This window comes from Pteropus alecto, unplaced genomic scaffold (genome assembly GCF_000325575.1).
Source record: "Pteropus alecto unplaced genomic scaffold, ASM32557v1 scaffold94, whole genome shotgun sequence".
In the NCBI taxonomy this organism is placed as follows: Eukaryota; Metazoa; Chordata; class Mammalia; order Chiroptera; family Pteropodidae; genus Pteropus; species Pteropus alecto.
The window spans coordinates 14,030,268-14,044,627 of NW_006437736.1; the positions used below are offsets into that span (position 1 = coordinate 14,030,268).

Sequence of the window (14,360 nt, forward strand, 5' to 3'; positions counted from 1 at the left end):
TTGGACGTAGGATCTGAGAACCCTCCTAGTCGCATATATGTAAAAGTCACCTAATTTGCAGAGTATCAGAGTCAAAAACTGCAGAATAAGAGTAGAGACCAGGAGAGATGATTACTAAATTTCTTTTTAATCTTAGCATTCTGTGATTCTATCCTTCTCTCAATATTTTACGAATCTATGAATAACTATTTATTTTGAGTAGCACAGTGGATCAGGGTCACCGAAATGCACAACAGGAAAGGAAGGGACTCTGACAGGACTTGAATATTTGAGTAGGTAAGGCTACAAGAAAAGAAATGAGAATCACTTCTTTTTATTATTATCTTGTTGATTCAGTTATTTTAACTTCCGTTAATTATTTAAGACCCTATGACAACATTCGATTAACTCAGCAGAACTATTTTCTAGCCACAAAGTATTTTGGGCCTCTATAAGAGGAAACATAAATGCTGTTACAGCCAGTAAGAACTAGGAACTGGAAAACAAAAAAGAAGTTAAAAGAGACTGCATTTTTACTGGATTAAATGAATAAAACAAGAATTTTAAATTTAGTTGAAAAAAGTAAAAAAGTAAACCCCTAAAATGAGCATCTATCTATTCAATATTTAATGTTTATCTCATATAAGGCATTATGCTAAATTCTATGGAACAAGCATTTAGGAACAAGACTCATTTTTATCATAATGAAATTTAAAGCCAGTATGATAAATAAGACAGATACTAAAATAACTACAAGATAAAATGCATCATTGAACAGAGAATGTGAAAAGAGGTTCAAACTACGCACATACACGTGCGCACACACACACACACACACATATTTTAAGAGGCTGAAGAACTAATTTCTGATTGAGATTATTAGAGGAAGTTTCAAGGAAGATATAATATTTGAGCTTGATCTTGAAGAATAGCTAGGATTTTAACAGGTAGAGATTAAAAGTAGAAGAAAGAAGTTATGGTGAAGGACATAATTGCAGATAGAAGAAAATAGCATTAGTCGAGGAACAGAAAATGGCATTAACTTGAAATAGTGAGCTGTTCAGGAAAGCTGTAGAGTATGTTTATGAGAGTGTTCAGAATTAGGAGAAGGTAATGTCAGAGACCAAGAGAAGAGAGCGTTAAGGGGCCAATGTATCAAATGACACATATATTGTGGAGGATGACGACCGAGCAAAGAATGTTTGGATTTGTTATTTAGAAGTAATTTTAGTGGAGAATAGGGGCAGAAGACAAATTACACAGGGTTAAGAAGTGAATGGTGAGAACAAGAGACCCCCAAACAAGCCAGTATCCTTGAAAAAGAGAAACTAGGCTAAATTAAGAGACTTAAGAACCCTAACATCCTGATGCAAGTGTGATCCTATATTAGATGTAATTGTGGGCAAATCAGCTACAAAAGATATTTTTGGGAAAGTTGGAAAAAATTAAATATTGAGTATTCCTTAAGGCAGAAGTCCCCAACTTTTTTGGCTCCAGGGACCGGTGCTCCTATGAGAATCTAATGCCTGATGATCTGAGGTGGAGCTGAGGCAGTGATGCTAGCGCTGGGGAGTGGCTGCAAATACAGATGAAGCTTCACTTGCTGGCCTGCTGCTCACCTGCTGCTGTGCAGCTTGGTTCCTAACAAGCCACACACTGGTACCAGTTCAGCCCGGGAAGTGGGGACCCCTGCTTTAAGGTACAATCTTACTGTATAATGTGGAGACTGGTAACTGAAAAAAGAAAGCAGTTTATAAAATAATATATATTCACACCTATGTTCACAGAAGCATTATTCACAACAACTAAAAACAGAAGCAACTCAAATATCTATTGACAGATGAATGGATGACAAAATATGGTCTATACATACAATGGAATATTATTCAGCCTTAGTAAGGATGGAAATTCTGACACAGGCTACAACATGGATAAAAATTAAAGACATTATACTAAGTGAAATAAGCCATTCACAAGAAAATGAATGCTATATGATTCTACTTGTACCATAGTCAATCACCTAGAAATAGAAAATAGAATAGTAATTGTCAAGGGCTGGGGGAGAGGGAAGGGGAAATTGTTATCTAGGGTATGGAGTTTCAGTTTCGTAAAGTTAAAAAGTTTTGGAGATTGTGCAATAATGTGAATATATTTAACACTACTGAACTGTACACTTAAAAATGGTTAAGATGGTAAATTTCATGTTATATGTATTTTACAACAATTAAAAAATTTTAAAAACCAATATGCACAGTATGATCTAATTTTGTTACATTTTTCTTAACAAAAAATTTGCATACATAAATACGTGTGTGTGTATGTATATACATATACATAAAAGATCCAGAAGGATCTAAATGAGGGTGCTAAAGTTGTAATCACTGACATGGTATATGACATTTTTATCTTCTTATTTTTGCTTGCCTATATTTTCCAATTTTTCCTCATGCAAATATTCTGCTTTTGTAATAATAAAGCTATTGTTTTCATTATATTCATAAAAAAACAAATAAATAAGAAATAAATGATGGGTGATGAGGAAATCAATCCCAAGAAGGTAAACTTCTCTTGAGACATTGGATAGCAAAAGGAAAAGCTGAGGTTGCATCCAAAAGACATAACTGAATCTAGGACACCTTTTTCGGTGGTGTTGAGTCCTTTGAAAATCTGGGAGAGGGGATGGATGGAACTTCTGCTCTCAAAGAAATTAAAATATGTAAAGTTAAAATTTTTTGTATCATTTGAGGTGGTGATAGAGCTTGCCAAGGCCCTTTCATGGATCTCAAATTGGGAATCTCTGGTCTACAAGTTATTGTTTGTTTGTCCATTAGGCTCATTTTTTTTTTTTTAAATAGGGGTTATTAGGTAAGGAAAGAAACTAGAGGAGAATGAGAGATTGAAAGTGCAAGAAAAAGGAGAAATTTATGTTGATATGGACTTCCAAATGAGGTTATTATTTTGATGCACATTTAAATTGATACAATAGATTTTAAATGGTCTAGCAGAGAATGTTTTTGTGTGATCCAGTGTGAAGTCGAGGAACAAAAACTAACAACGTAAGGGACTTTGTGGTTCTACATCATCGTGTGGGAAAGTTAGAATACTAAGACTACTCATTTTAAAAAAGATAATGTTAGTTTAAATGTTTCTGTTCATCTTTTTGCAGGAGTTTAGCCATGGAGTCTCTCTCTGCTGAGACCAATTCAACGGACCTATCCTCACAACTCTGGGATGAACCCCAAGTAATTCTCTCTATGGTCATTCTCAGCCTTACTTTTTTATTGGGATTGCCAGGCAATGGGCTGGTGCTGTGGGTGGCTGGCCTAAAGATGCAGTGGACAGTGAACACAGTTTGGTTTCTCCATCTCACACTGGCAGACTTTCTCTGCTGCCTCTCCTTGCCCTTCTCCCTGGTTCACTTGGCTCTCCAAGGTCGCTGGCCTTATGGATGGCTCCTATGCAAGCTCATTCCCTCCATCGTCATCCTCAACATGTTTGCCAGCATCTTCCTGCGGACTGCCATTAGCCTAGACCGCTGTCTTTTGGTACTCAAGCCTATCTGGTGCCAGAATCACCGCAATGTGAGAACAGCCTTCGTTCTCTGTGGATGTATCTGGGTGGTGGCTTTTGTAATGTGTATACCAGTGTTCATATACCGGGAAATGTTCACTGTGGACAACCATAATATGTGTGGCTACAATTTTGGTGTCGATAGCTCATTAGATTATTCAGACTTCACCTTTGATCTACTGGAAAATGGGTCTCTTGACAACTCCATTTTTCAGCTGCCTGGAAAAATGGACGATAGGTTAGATGCTTTCTCTTTACAAACAAATGATCATCCTTGGACAGCTACCACTGTCCTCCATTCTCAAACACTTCAAAGACCTTCTGGAGATTCACTCCCTGTGGATTCAGCTAGATTATCTAGTCAACCTCCATATTATACTTTATTTAAACTTGATGATAAGGTCTCACCTACAATCCCCAGTGGGTTTCCCATCGATGATCACAGAACTAACCCACTGGATAACTCTGATGCTTTCCTCTCTACTGATTTAGAGCTTTTCTCTAGTGACTCTAGCAATTCCTTATACACGACTGAGCTATCCTGGACAGGTTTCCAGGATGATAATTTAGACCAGTTTCCATATGACAATCAAGTTCCAACACCCCTGGTGGCAATAACCATCACGAGGCTAGTGGTGGGTTTCCTGCTGCCCTTTATTGTCATGGTGACCTGTTATAGCCTCATTGTCTTTCGAATGCGACGGGGCCGCTTCACCAAGTCCAGGAGCAAAACCTTCCGAGTGGCCATGGTCGTTGTCATTGTCTTCCTTGTCTGCTGGGCCCCATACCACATTTTTGGTGTCCTCTCATTGTCTATTGACCCAGAAACTCCCTCTGGGGAGGCTCTGCTGTCCTGGGACCATGTGGCCATTGCTCTAGCATCTGCCAATAGTTGCTTCAATCCCTTCCTCTATGCCTTCATGGGGAAAGATTTTAGAAAGAAAGCAAAGCAGTCCATGCAGGGCATTCTAGAGGCAGCTTTCAGTGAGGACCTCACACATTCTACCAGCTGTACAACAAACAAAGTCTTTTCAGAAACAAACAGTAGAGTTGTGTGAAAATATGGAGTACTGACTCAAGCAGAGCTTATTAGGTATTCACCCAGTGTAACATGTTTCCAAAAGGATGAGGGACATACATGGTGAACAGGGGATTTAAGAAACTATCAAAGAATCAATCTAGAGGTGCTCAGAGTGTGGTCCCAAATTAGTGGCAACAGCAGCACGTGGAAATTTGTTAGAAATACAAAATCTCAAGCCCCACCCCAGACTTCTTAACAAGGTCTTGTTTCTGATGAATGCTAAATCTGAGTCATTGTAAAAATCAGTCTATTTCTATCCCAAACTAATCCACCTGGGATAAATCTATTGTGAAAGGATATTTCCATCATTAAATTTTCTATTTAGTATATCTAAATTCCCTTCTAGATTCATTTTAAAACAATTTCTTCTAGTTCTGAGTGAAAGATGACCATTTATTCTATGGCTTTGTGGTTATGCTGCTGATGGTAGCGGGGATGGTTTTAAATAAAAAGAAGGTGCAAGAAAAAAAATGTCTGTGAAAACGAGGATTTATGAGACTGAGTCTGGAGCAGAGTACAATGCCAGATGCTTCCTATTTGGGATACTCATGGATATAGAACATAGAAATTCTAAGTTTCCATTATTACAACTAAATAAGCATCTCTTGTGTAAAGACAGACTACTGGGCATCTAAAAACTTACTCACGAACTGGTATGTAAGCTGCTGTTTGGGGAGTTCTCCTGTCTATTTGTTTATTATTCTATCTGCTTATTGATAGAGCCATCTACCTTTCACTTCTTGTCTTAAACTCAATTCCCTTATTCCTCCCCTACCTGTAAGTTTCCTTCCACATTAGACTGTACATCTACTAACCTCTAATTTCAAAAGTTTCAAATCATTGAAAAATGACTGAATACCCTTCAAGAATACCATCAAACTTATTAAAGCATGACTATAGGTGTGTATCACGCTAAAATTATCAGATAATATCTTTAGGTTTTTAAAATTAATTTTTATCTTTACCAAAATAATACATGCACACAATTTAAAGACAATTCAAGGTTTATGTTGAAATATAAGAAGTTGCATGCCCCACTCTGCCCAACCACTCCCTCCCATTTCCCAGAAGTAAACCTCGCAACAATTTTAGATGTTTCTTCTAATATCTACCATATTTCTAAGTAACGTGCTTATGCTAATAGTTTTTGTAGACATGATAAAATGGCTTATTTTGAAAGATGAAGAATTTTATCCATACACGTTCATATTTTTTGTTTATCCATTTTCTTAATATTCATTAACCATCATACTTTAATTCATTCATGACCATTTTCTTCCACTTTATCTATCCCAACCATTATATATCGTTTTCCTCTCTTTTCATTTTGTAAGAGCATTGTTCAACTCCGTATCACCTTCTCATTTTCTCTATATAAAGCTGTGTTAAAACTCAAAAATTTCAGGTTTGCCTGTACTACAACAGAGCTTCATATAAGCTGAATACAATAATTTAATCTAAAAATAGAAAATGAGAAGTTTAAACTTGCAATGGTTGAGGTGAGGGTCTGGACTACAAATTTGTTATAAAGTGCTATATGGAAAATTTCAAATAACTAAGAATTCTTTTACTTGTAAGGTAATGTCTGATGCGATGTATATTTGCAATGCTACCTTCCAATTTAATCTGCTTATATACTTGATGCGAATAAATGCTTTCTTTCTTATGGTTCATTACAAGGCTTGGAGATTCGTGGATCCTTTTAATTGTTTGACATTCAGAATATATCATAATCTCTAAATATGCAGCAAATAAATCTCCTAGTGGGTAACTGTAGGCTTGTTCTAATGGCAATTAAGTAGCCTTCTGGAAATCTCAACACATCTCACAAGATCCTGGGTATTAGTTCCAAACTTCTGGGGTTAATATGTAGGATATTAGGATAAATGAATTTGGCATAGTTACAAAAATTCAATAGCTGGCATTTCCCAACTCCTTTTGAGAGCACCATTTGCCTTAGAAATTGGAATTCCTTCATTTTTAATGAAAAACTCTCCTGAGTACCTGTAAATACTCACAGGAAGTCCCAAATTGGGACCCATCTCCTCCCCAAATTGCAGTATTTTAATTTTTTAAAATATCTCAGAATGCAAGGTGGCCTTGTCCACATACCAAACTGCAAAGAGTGACTGCCTCTCCCAATGGTATTTCACTATCTTTAATAGCATGTGAAAAGGGGAATGTTAATGGCATGTTTCAAATTCTTCTCTCCTATCAATCTTACAAAAAAATTCCGGTCAACTAAACAAAACTTGTAGTGTAAGGTCGGGGAGGGGCAAAAGACTAATTGAAAACAAATGTTTCACATTTCTCCCTTCCTATCCTGGCAAAAAGAAATTTGAGGCCAGCACCAAAAAAATAATACCAGAAACATTCTTTTTTGTTTTTATTAAGAAAGCATGCAAAAAAAAAAACAACAACTTGTGAGACCATACCCCCCACTTCCCAGCCTGCACCAACGCAAAGCATATGGGTGGTATGAAGGACTCACCAAACCAGAAACATAGGGGTTGAAGAGAGGAAGGCAGGGATGGGTGGATCTATACCAAATAATTGTTCCTTCTATCTTTCTCCTCCACTTTCTCCCTTATTTCCTCTTGCAGGCAGTGAGCTCCTGCAGTTTTGCACACATCACCCAATATAACAACAATGACTATACTTCAAGTCCAGCAGTGCTGAACTAACATGAAAAAGTAGTAGTATTCCATTTCAGGGGGGGTGGGACTGAGGCCCAAATAGGGTCAGGTTTGTCCTGTGCCATTGAGCAAGACTGAGTTTAGTGGAGGGGAGCTAAAATCCCACGGGGCCTGATGGCCAATCTCCAGCCCTAACCTCAAATTTCACCAGAGTTCTTAATGAGACTAGTTTTAAGACACAGATGAATTATGATCAAGGGACATTTACATGTATGATTTAGTCTACCCTTGTGAACCCTGTCTGGATCTGAGTAGAAAAGGGTTTCAGAAAAGAGGAGTGATAATATGTAAAGGAGACATTTTAGGGAGAACAGATGGGAAGTTGTGTGCAGGAGGCACCTTGATTGGAAAGAATATGGAAAAGATGCCTAAAATAGGGAAACCAGGCAAAGGCATTTTGCTACCCTCTAAGAGAAATTCTCCTTTCCCCAACGCGAAATATTATGTCATACTTCAACTCCACTAACTGCCCTCCAACACGATGGGGGATTCAAGCCACTCATGCCCCTATCTCTTACGAAGAACTTCAAAGAAATAAAGTGCTCTTTAATCAATTGCCCTTTCTTGACCCTTTACTTCAGCCTCACTGGACCTCTTCAACTCCCTTACAAAGAAAAGAAGGGGTGGATGAGGGGGGAAAGCAGGAGAGTGAAAAGCTAAATCTCTTGGAAATCATCAGGAAATGAAAGAATATGAACAAAAAGCAGAAATCACAGAGAGAGCAGCCTTGTCCATTCTGTACATTTTGTCCTGTAGCTTTCAGAAAGTAAATGTTCAGTGAAATAGCAACAGAAGTAAAATTGTTCTTCCCTTCCATAATTAAATTCAACAATTAACATTAAATATACACTAAGTACTTTGCAGCAAAATCATGGCCACTCCTTATTAAAGGAGATAAGTTATCCTTATACCTTTTTCTGGGGGTCTCTCTTGGGCCCTACTGAACTCTTCCCTCTAGATTATGTACTCCACACTACTAATTTCCTTCACCCCTCAACAGTCTACTGTAAAAGCTTCAGCCCCAATGATCTGGATTCCAAGAGAAGCATTTGTCTACATAGTTAAATAACTGAAATATTCCCTACCCGTATCTATGCCAGGTCCATTTTCCTTTGCCCACCCTCCTACCACCGATTAGGTTTGGTTCTGCTGATAGATAAAAAAGAGATTCCCATCCTGTCCTGGGACATGACGAAAGCAAGAGTGATAGTGGCTTACTTTTCTATCTTGAGAATGCCAGAAAATGAGGGAAGAAAATGAAGTGGGTAGAAGAGGTGAGCAAACCACCAAAGGAGGACAATATTTGCTGGATGGGAAAAGAGGTTTGAAGGATAATTTGTAAATGCAAATAAGAGCCACAGTTAATTTTCAGAGAAAATTTGTTTAAAAAGGCAAAATGGTTCAACTGAAAACATCTCCAAAAGACCGACCTTAGCTGAATAGCTGTCCTCATCTCCACCATAGCAACAGAATTCCGGCTCAGACCCACCCTGTCTCCCATAGAGAATGCGCTAGGATAAAGCGAATGGATGTTTATTTGACGCAGTGTTAGATGCCCAATTTCCAAATATTTTACAGTATTCTACTCAACCCACCCCAGGCCTCTTATTCCTCTAGGATTTTGTTGTCACCCTCTGGCACCACCACTTTCACTCTGACCCTTGATGGGGCATGAGGATCAGCAGAAGTAAGGAGCAAAGATATAAAGGGACAAGGAAGAGCTCAGAGGACAAAATTAGCACCATTGAGTAAAACCTGCAAAGTTGTGGCTGCCAAGCAGTGTTTGAGATCCCTTCTACTTGATAATGTGGCCTCTCCAGTCCTGGACTGAATTAATAAGAACAGAAAACAAATTAGGGCCAAAAGGTGGGATTAGCATTGACTTTCTCTGAGAGAAAGGTAAATCAGACTTTGAAATCTTTCTCTGTACCTATCATTGCCTCACTTTCCAGCCAGATAATTTTAAATTAGCAAGGGGTGGACACAGTCCATAGTATAGGGACAGGAGACAGGGGACAGCATATAACCAATAATAATAATAATAATAATATAATAAGAATAATAATAAAAGAATTAGGGAAAAAAAAAAACAAGAAGGAAGAGGAAGAACAAGGCAGGAAATGGGTTATCTTCGGCAGCATCTTGCGGTGGCTTCTCTGACAGAGAAAGAAAAAAAAGAGGATATATATATATATCTACATATATATATCTCTCTCTATATATAGATATATATATAGATATATATATATATATATATATATGCAAGGTGGGGAGTGATGGGCTAGGGCTGCTCTCTCCCCACTGCCAGGCTTCACCACCCAGCCCTGGGCTGAGGGACACACTCTATGATGCACTAAGTGATCAAGTCCCAATCGAAGTCATCGGGGATCTCCTCATTGGCACCAGGAGGTGGAACTGTTGGCCGAGGGACCATATGGTGTGCTGTCAGGAAGAAAGAAAGAGATTTTAAAAACGAGTGGATGGGATGCTATCTATCAGGTAGATGGACAGAGCTCAACCCCAAATAAAACCATGAGAATCGTCTGGTGAGGCCCCAGGAAATAAACTATAGTAAATTAGGTCCCATGACAATATAATAGTATGCAGCCATTAACACTTATACTTATGAAGACTGTGTAATAATGCCAAAAAACATACAGAACACACTATTATATGAAATAGCAGTACAGAAATTGGTGTATGTATTATATGGACAAGGAATACATGAACAAAGAGTCAGATGTTACCCAAAAACCTGAAAACACTTGTGGTTTGGCAGGATGATATTAGTGATTTTTCTAAAATGTATTTAAAGGTGAAGGGTCTGTTCAGTTTGTACTATTTATGGTAATTTAGGGTCTCCCCTGCCTTCCTACCATCAGAGATGGTTCAATCCCAGACCCCCAGTAGTAAAGGTCAGGCGACAGGAAAGCAGACAAGGGCACAAAGCAGGTATGTTTGCATACCATGTTCATTTTATTTGTCTGAGTATATCTCTCAGATTCCAAAGTTAGACATAAACGTCCTACATATCCATCTTTTGTTTACATTCATGCTTTTAATTCCTTTCATTATTGCAGGTACCAGCTAATTTTAAAGTAAATCAGTCTTCTTTAGTCTCCTATGACATACACCTCCTTAGCAGGTGGCCCACCCTCTAGCCTTGGGAATCATGAAGGCTCACCTCTGCCAGCAGATGCAGACGAAAAGACAGAGAATGCAGCCTCAGAGCCAGAGGAAAGTGAAACAACTTGTCAGGGTAGACAGCGTTTGCTTGGTGGTGAAACAAGTTTCCTGGCTCTTACCTGGGCGGTTGTATCCTGCTGAGTCCTGGGTAGGGATTGGATACATTGGTGATGGGCCAGGGTAGAGGTGGGGAGCTTGTGGGTGCCCATAAGAGTTCACTGCCAAAGAAGACAAGAGTTACTTGAGTGAGATCATTATATTCAATAAAGCAGGGTCCAGTAGACAGGGGGAAAACAATACTCTTCCTCCCCTTAATTTCTTCTCCCTTCCTTGCCCTGTTCTGTAGCTCTTGTGGGCATAAAGCCTTTCTGAAGAAGCTATCAGTCCTCACCACTTAGGGTAAAAAGGAACCAGATACCAGAACTGTGAAAGATCACAGCTATTAGAAGAATGACAAATATATAAACAGGATCACTGAATCTCATGTCACTGGTTTGAAGATCATATAATGGTAGAGAGTCATAACTTCACCTGATATCATCCAGATAGGGGTTACTGAGACACAGATTTGAAATGGACACCTTCTCCTCCCTCTTCTTCTGTAATCCTAATCTCCCAAATCAAGGTCTAAAAAGGAATCATGTGGTTTATTTCTTTGGCATTTTTTAGCATCTACCGATATAAGAGATGTCCGGCCAATGTGGTGGACAAATCAGGCCCACTGCTCGGTTTGGATCTTGCCCATAAGATAATTTTTCTCAATTCTTCTCTGTCCTTCTCCTCTCTGTCTTCATCAGAGTCTCTACCTTTTTGGCCACTTGCTTTGTTCAGTACCTTGGTTCAGGGCTGCTTCTTGTTTGCCGCTGGTGAGGGCACAGGAGTCAGCAATACGGGCAGGAGCTGGTGGCCTATGGGAGCTCCCTTGCGGGGGCACATGACCAGTCTGAGTAAGGAAGTGGTTGAGGGAGTCACACAGATTGGCAATGTGATGCTGGTCGAGGCTCCAGTTCTTCTGCTCTGCCTGTCGCAGACTCTCCATTAGTTCTACAAACAGAAAAGTAAGAAATGCTAGCCTTGCAGAGGCCCCAGACCCCCTACCATCTATCCTATCTCACTGTTCCAACCACATCATAAATCAACTCCACTGATTATACCCATTACTAATAATAACTGGCATCTGTTAGAGCTCCACATTATCAAACTCTCATTCCATTCGTTTGTTAATAAATTATTACAATTTCCATCTTACTAATGAATAAAACAAAATTTCAAAGTGGCTGAATGAATTAGCCATAATCGCACTGTCAGTAAATGGTGACAAAACTATAAAATAGTGGTCCAGGTTTTCTGAATTCCTGAGAGCCTTCTCTCTCCCAGAGACAGAATTGGCTAGAATAAACCACTGCCATATTTTGAGTTAAGGCAAAATTAATTACAATTAATTTGCAAATAATATCAATATTATCCACCTTGTAAAATATGGAGGGGAAACAATAAAATGTTCAGTCCTCAAACTTCACTTAATCATCCCCTTCTGTTCTGGTTTGTTTTGGATTTTCCCACTTACCATGTACCCTTTTTTCCCTCAGTCATCATCCTTTGATCACTAACCTGAGAACTGTGACTGCTCAATGCTGGACCAATTGAGCCGATTCACCATCTTGAAGCTTTCCTTTAAGGAGTCGATACTGGAGCACCAGTCAGGAGGAAAGGCTGTAAAGAAGAGGGCGAAGTGGGAATAACATAGAGTCAAGTGTAAGACGGCAGCCAAATAATAGCAGACTGACTACAAGCAAGATTCTTGCATTTATACAGGTTATCGATTGCATTACCAAGATAATTTTGGAATCTCCCTCCCTGGAGATTTAAGATGAGTAAAGATATCTATACTTTATGCGTTAGGTGTTGATGGCCCAGCTCATAGGCAGGAGAATATGTAAAACAATCCCCATGATTTCTTCAAGAATTCTATAATACAGAGCTCGAAGTAGCAACTTTTGTTGGCTCAGGTGAGCTCTCGTGGAGGAACGAGGCTAAAAGACTCACTATTAACTTCCTAATAAATTGCACCTCCATGCCAGGGTCAGAACAAGGATCTCCCTGCATCCTCCTTACTCACCAAAACCAGTACTGTTGATAGGAGCCTGGCCTTGTGCCTGTGGCTGTGGTGGTGGTGGCTGCTGGGCGGGGTGGGGGTGGGGATGGTGCTGATGAGGGTGGTAGCCTCCGTGCTGCAGCGGGGGTGGATGCATGGCCATCACAGAGGGAGGCCCATAGCCTTCAGCCCCAGCTTGCTTTCCCCCTGGTGGGGTACAACCATCTGGGCTTGGGGTGTGTAGTGGAGGGGCACCCCCGACAGTTGAGGGGCCCTGGGCTGGTGCCTGCTGCTGCTGTGGCTGTGATTGTTGGGTCTGTGGCGGCGGCGGCGGTGGCTGCTGTTGAGGTGGTGGCTGCTGCTGCTGGTACATGTAGTAGTTGTTAGAGGGTGGCATGTCCCCCAGGAGAGACGAAAAGCCTGCGGGGTGGGAGGAAACAGGTGAGTGACTTGGGTGATGTATTTTTCACTCAACAGGATTTCCACTGGGTTGAGGTGGGTGGCCTCAGACAGAAACCACAGACTTCAAAGGCTAAGGTGTTCTGGGACAGCTTGGCCCCTCTCGGCCCCCTCTTTGGTAGGTAAAACAGACAAAGGAAGGGCGCTGACAGTGTGGCGGCCACTGATATTTTAGCAAAAAGGGCAATATGTACTTTTTTGTGCTATTTTACAGGGATTTGGGTGTAGCCCTGTAACCACAGTTTCAAAAGAAACCAGAGGTTAGGTAAAGTTTAAAAGTAAATTATAAAGGAAACAAAGCCATTGAACACCTATCTTCTCCTCCTTCTTATTGTCTCTACACCCTTCTACTTTTCCTACCACCTTCTCGTATTCACTAGTAACAAATGGAGCTGTGGTGAGGAGTGGAGTAGGGATGGACGAATTTCTCAAATAGATCGGGCAAGGAAGGACTAGAGATTGAGGCTAGGGGCTTTCGGCCACCATTACATTCGAGTGAACACTTTGCTATCCTTGCTCAATCTAATTTTTTACTTTGTTTTTGAGAGCCCCTCCATGGTCCCCACTGCTAACCAACCAATCACCTGAGTTGGACTCATTTCTCAAGCAAATGCTACAATCTCGGAACACAACTCTAGATATGAATCTTCTTGGATATAAAAGTAATTCACGACAATTAATAGAAATTTTCCAAAAAGTGACTCCTAACCGCTTTTAATCATTTCATTTGTCTCCTGCTGCCTATACAAGGCCATAATATAGAACGAGGTCTGATGACTCACCTGAAATCTTGAATTCACTCCTATCTCTAATTTCTTTAAAAGTAAACCAAAACAAAACCTAGAAATTATAGAGGGCTAAACCAGGTATTCTCTCAAAGAGCCTCCTAATAAGGACTTTAAATCACTTTTACATCATAATTCAGGAAATTGAGTATGGATAAGATATAAACTGATAGTAGGAAGGCTTGTTAATTGTGTTAGGAGTGATCATGGAAATGGATAACTTAAAAAAAAGCCTTTATAATTAACGATGCATACTGAAAGAGTATTTACAAGTAGGATGGCATGTCTGAGAATTGCATCCAATTACTTCACTTGAAAACAAAGCTAGGGGTAAGTGAAACAAGCTTAACAAAATACTGGTAACTGTTAAAGTTGGGTTATGGAAACATGACGATTTATACACTATTTTCTCTATTTTTGCATCTGTTTGAAATTTTTCCTAATAAAAATTCACATAAATATAAATATGCTAAAGAATAAAATTAAATTGTTCTCGCAATGAAACACAG

General features: G+C 39.5%; 2 protein-coding genes across 2 annotated transcripts in view; one reads left to right on the forward strand and one right to left on the reverse strand.

The window, feature by feature from the left end:
* The first annotated feature begins 3,155 nt into the window (after window positions 1-3,155).
* On the forward strand, window positions 3,156-4,611 carry C3AR1 (complement C3a receptor 1). Its single transcript, XM_006914673.2, has one exon. It carries the CDS (start codon window positions 3,156-3,158, stop codon window positions 4,605-4,607), a length of 1,452 nt encoding a protein of 483 aa, XP_006914735.1. The 3' UTR covers window positions 4,608-4,611.
* A 2,392-nt stretch (window positions 4,612-7,003) lies between these two features.
* Window positions 7,004-14,360, reverse strand: part of FOXJ2 (forkhead box J2) — an 18,225-nt gene continuing 10,868 nt past the window's right edge. Inside the window, exons 7-11 of the mRNA XM_006914674.3 lie at window positions 12,632-13,027; window positions 12,124-12,225; window positions 11,347-11,556; window positions 10,632-10,730; window positions 7,004-9,768 (exon numbers count right to left, since the gene is read on the reverse strand). Of these exons, the coding sequence (XP_006914736.1) occupies window positions 9,680-9,768; window positions 10,632-10,730; window positions 11,347-11,556; window positions 12,124-12,225; window positions 12,632-13,027 (896 nt within the window). The 3' untranslated portion in view covers window positions 7,004-9,679. The remainder of the gene's footprint in view (window positions 9,769-10,631; window positions 10,731-11,346; window positions 11,557-12,123; window positions 12,226-12,631; window positions 13,028-14,360) is intronic.

What these genes read in the sequence shown, in the direction of transcription:
- C3AR1 (XM_006914673.2), top strand. Translation starts at nt 3,156, where the DNA reads ATGGAGTCTCTCTCTGCTGAGACCAATTCAACGGACCTATCCTCACAA.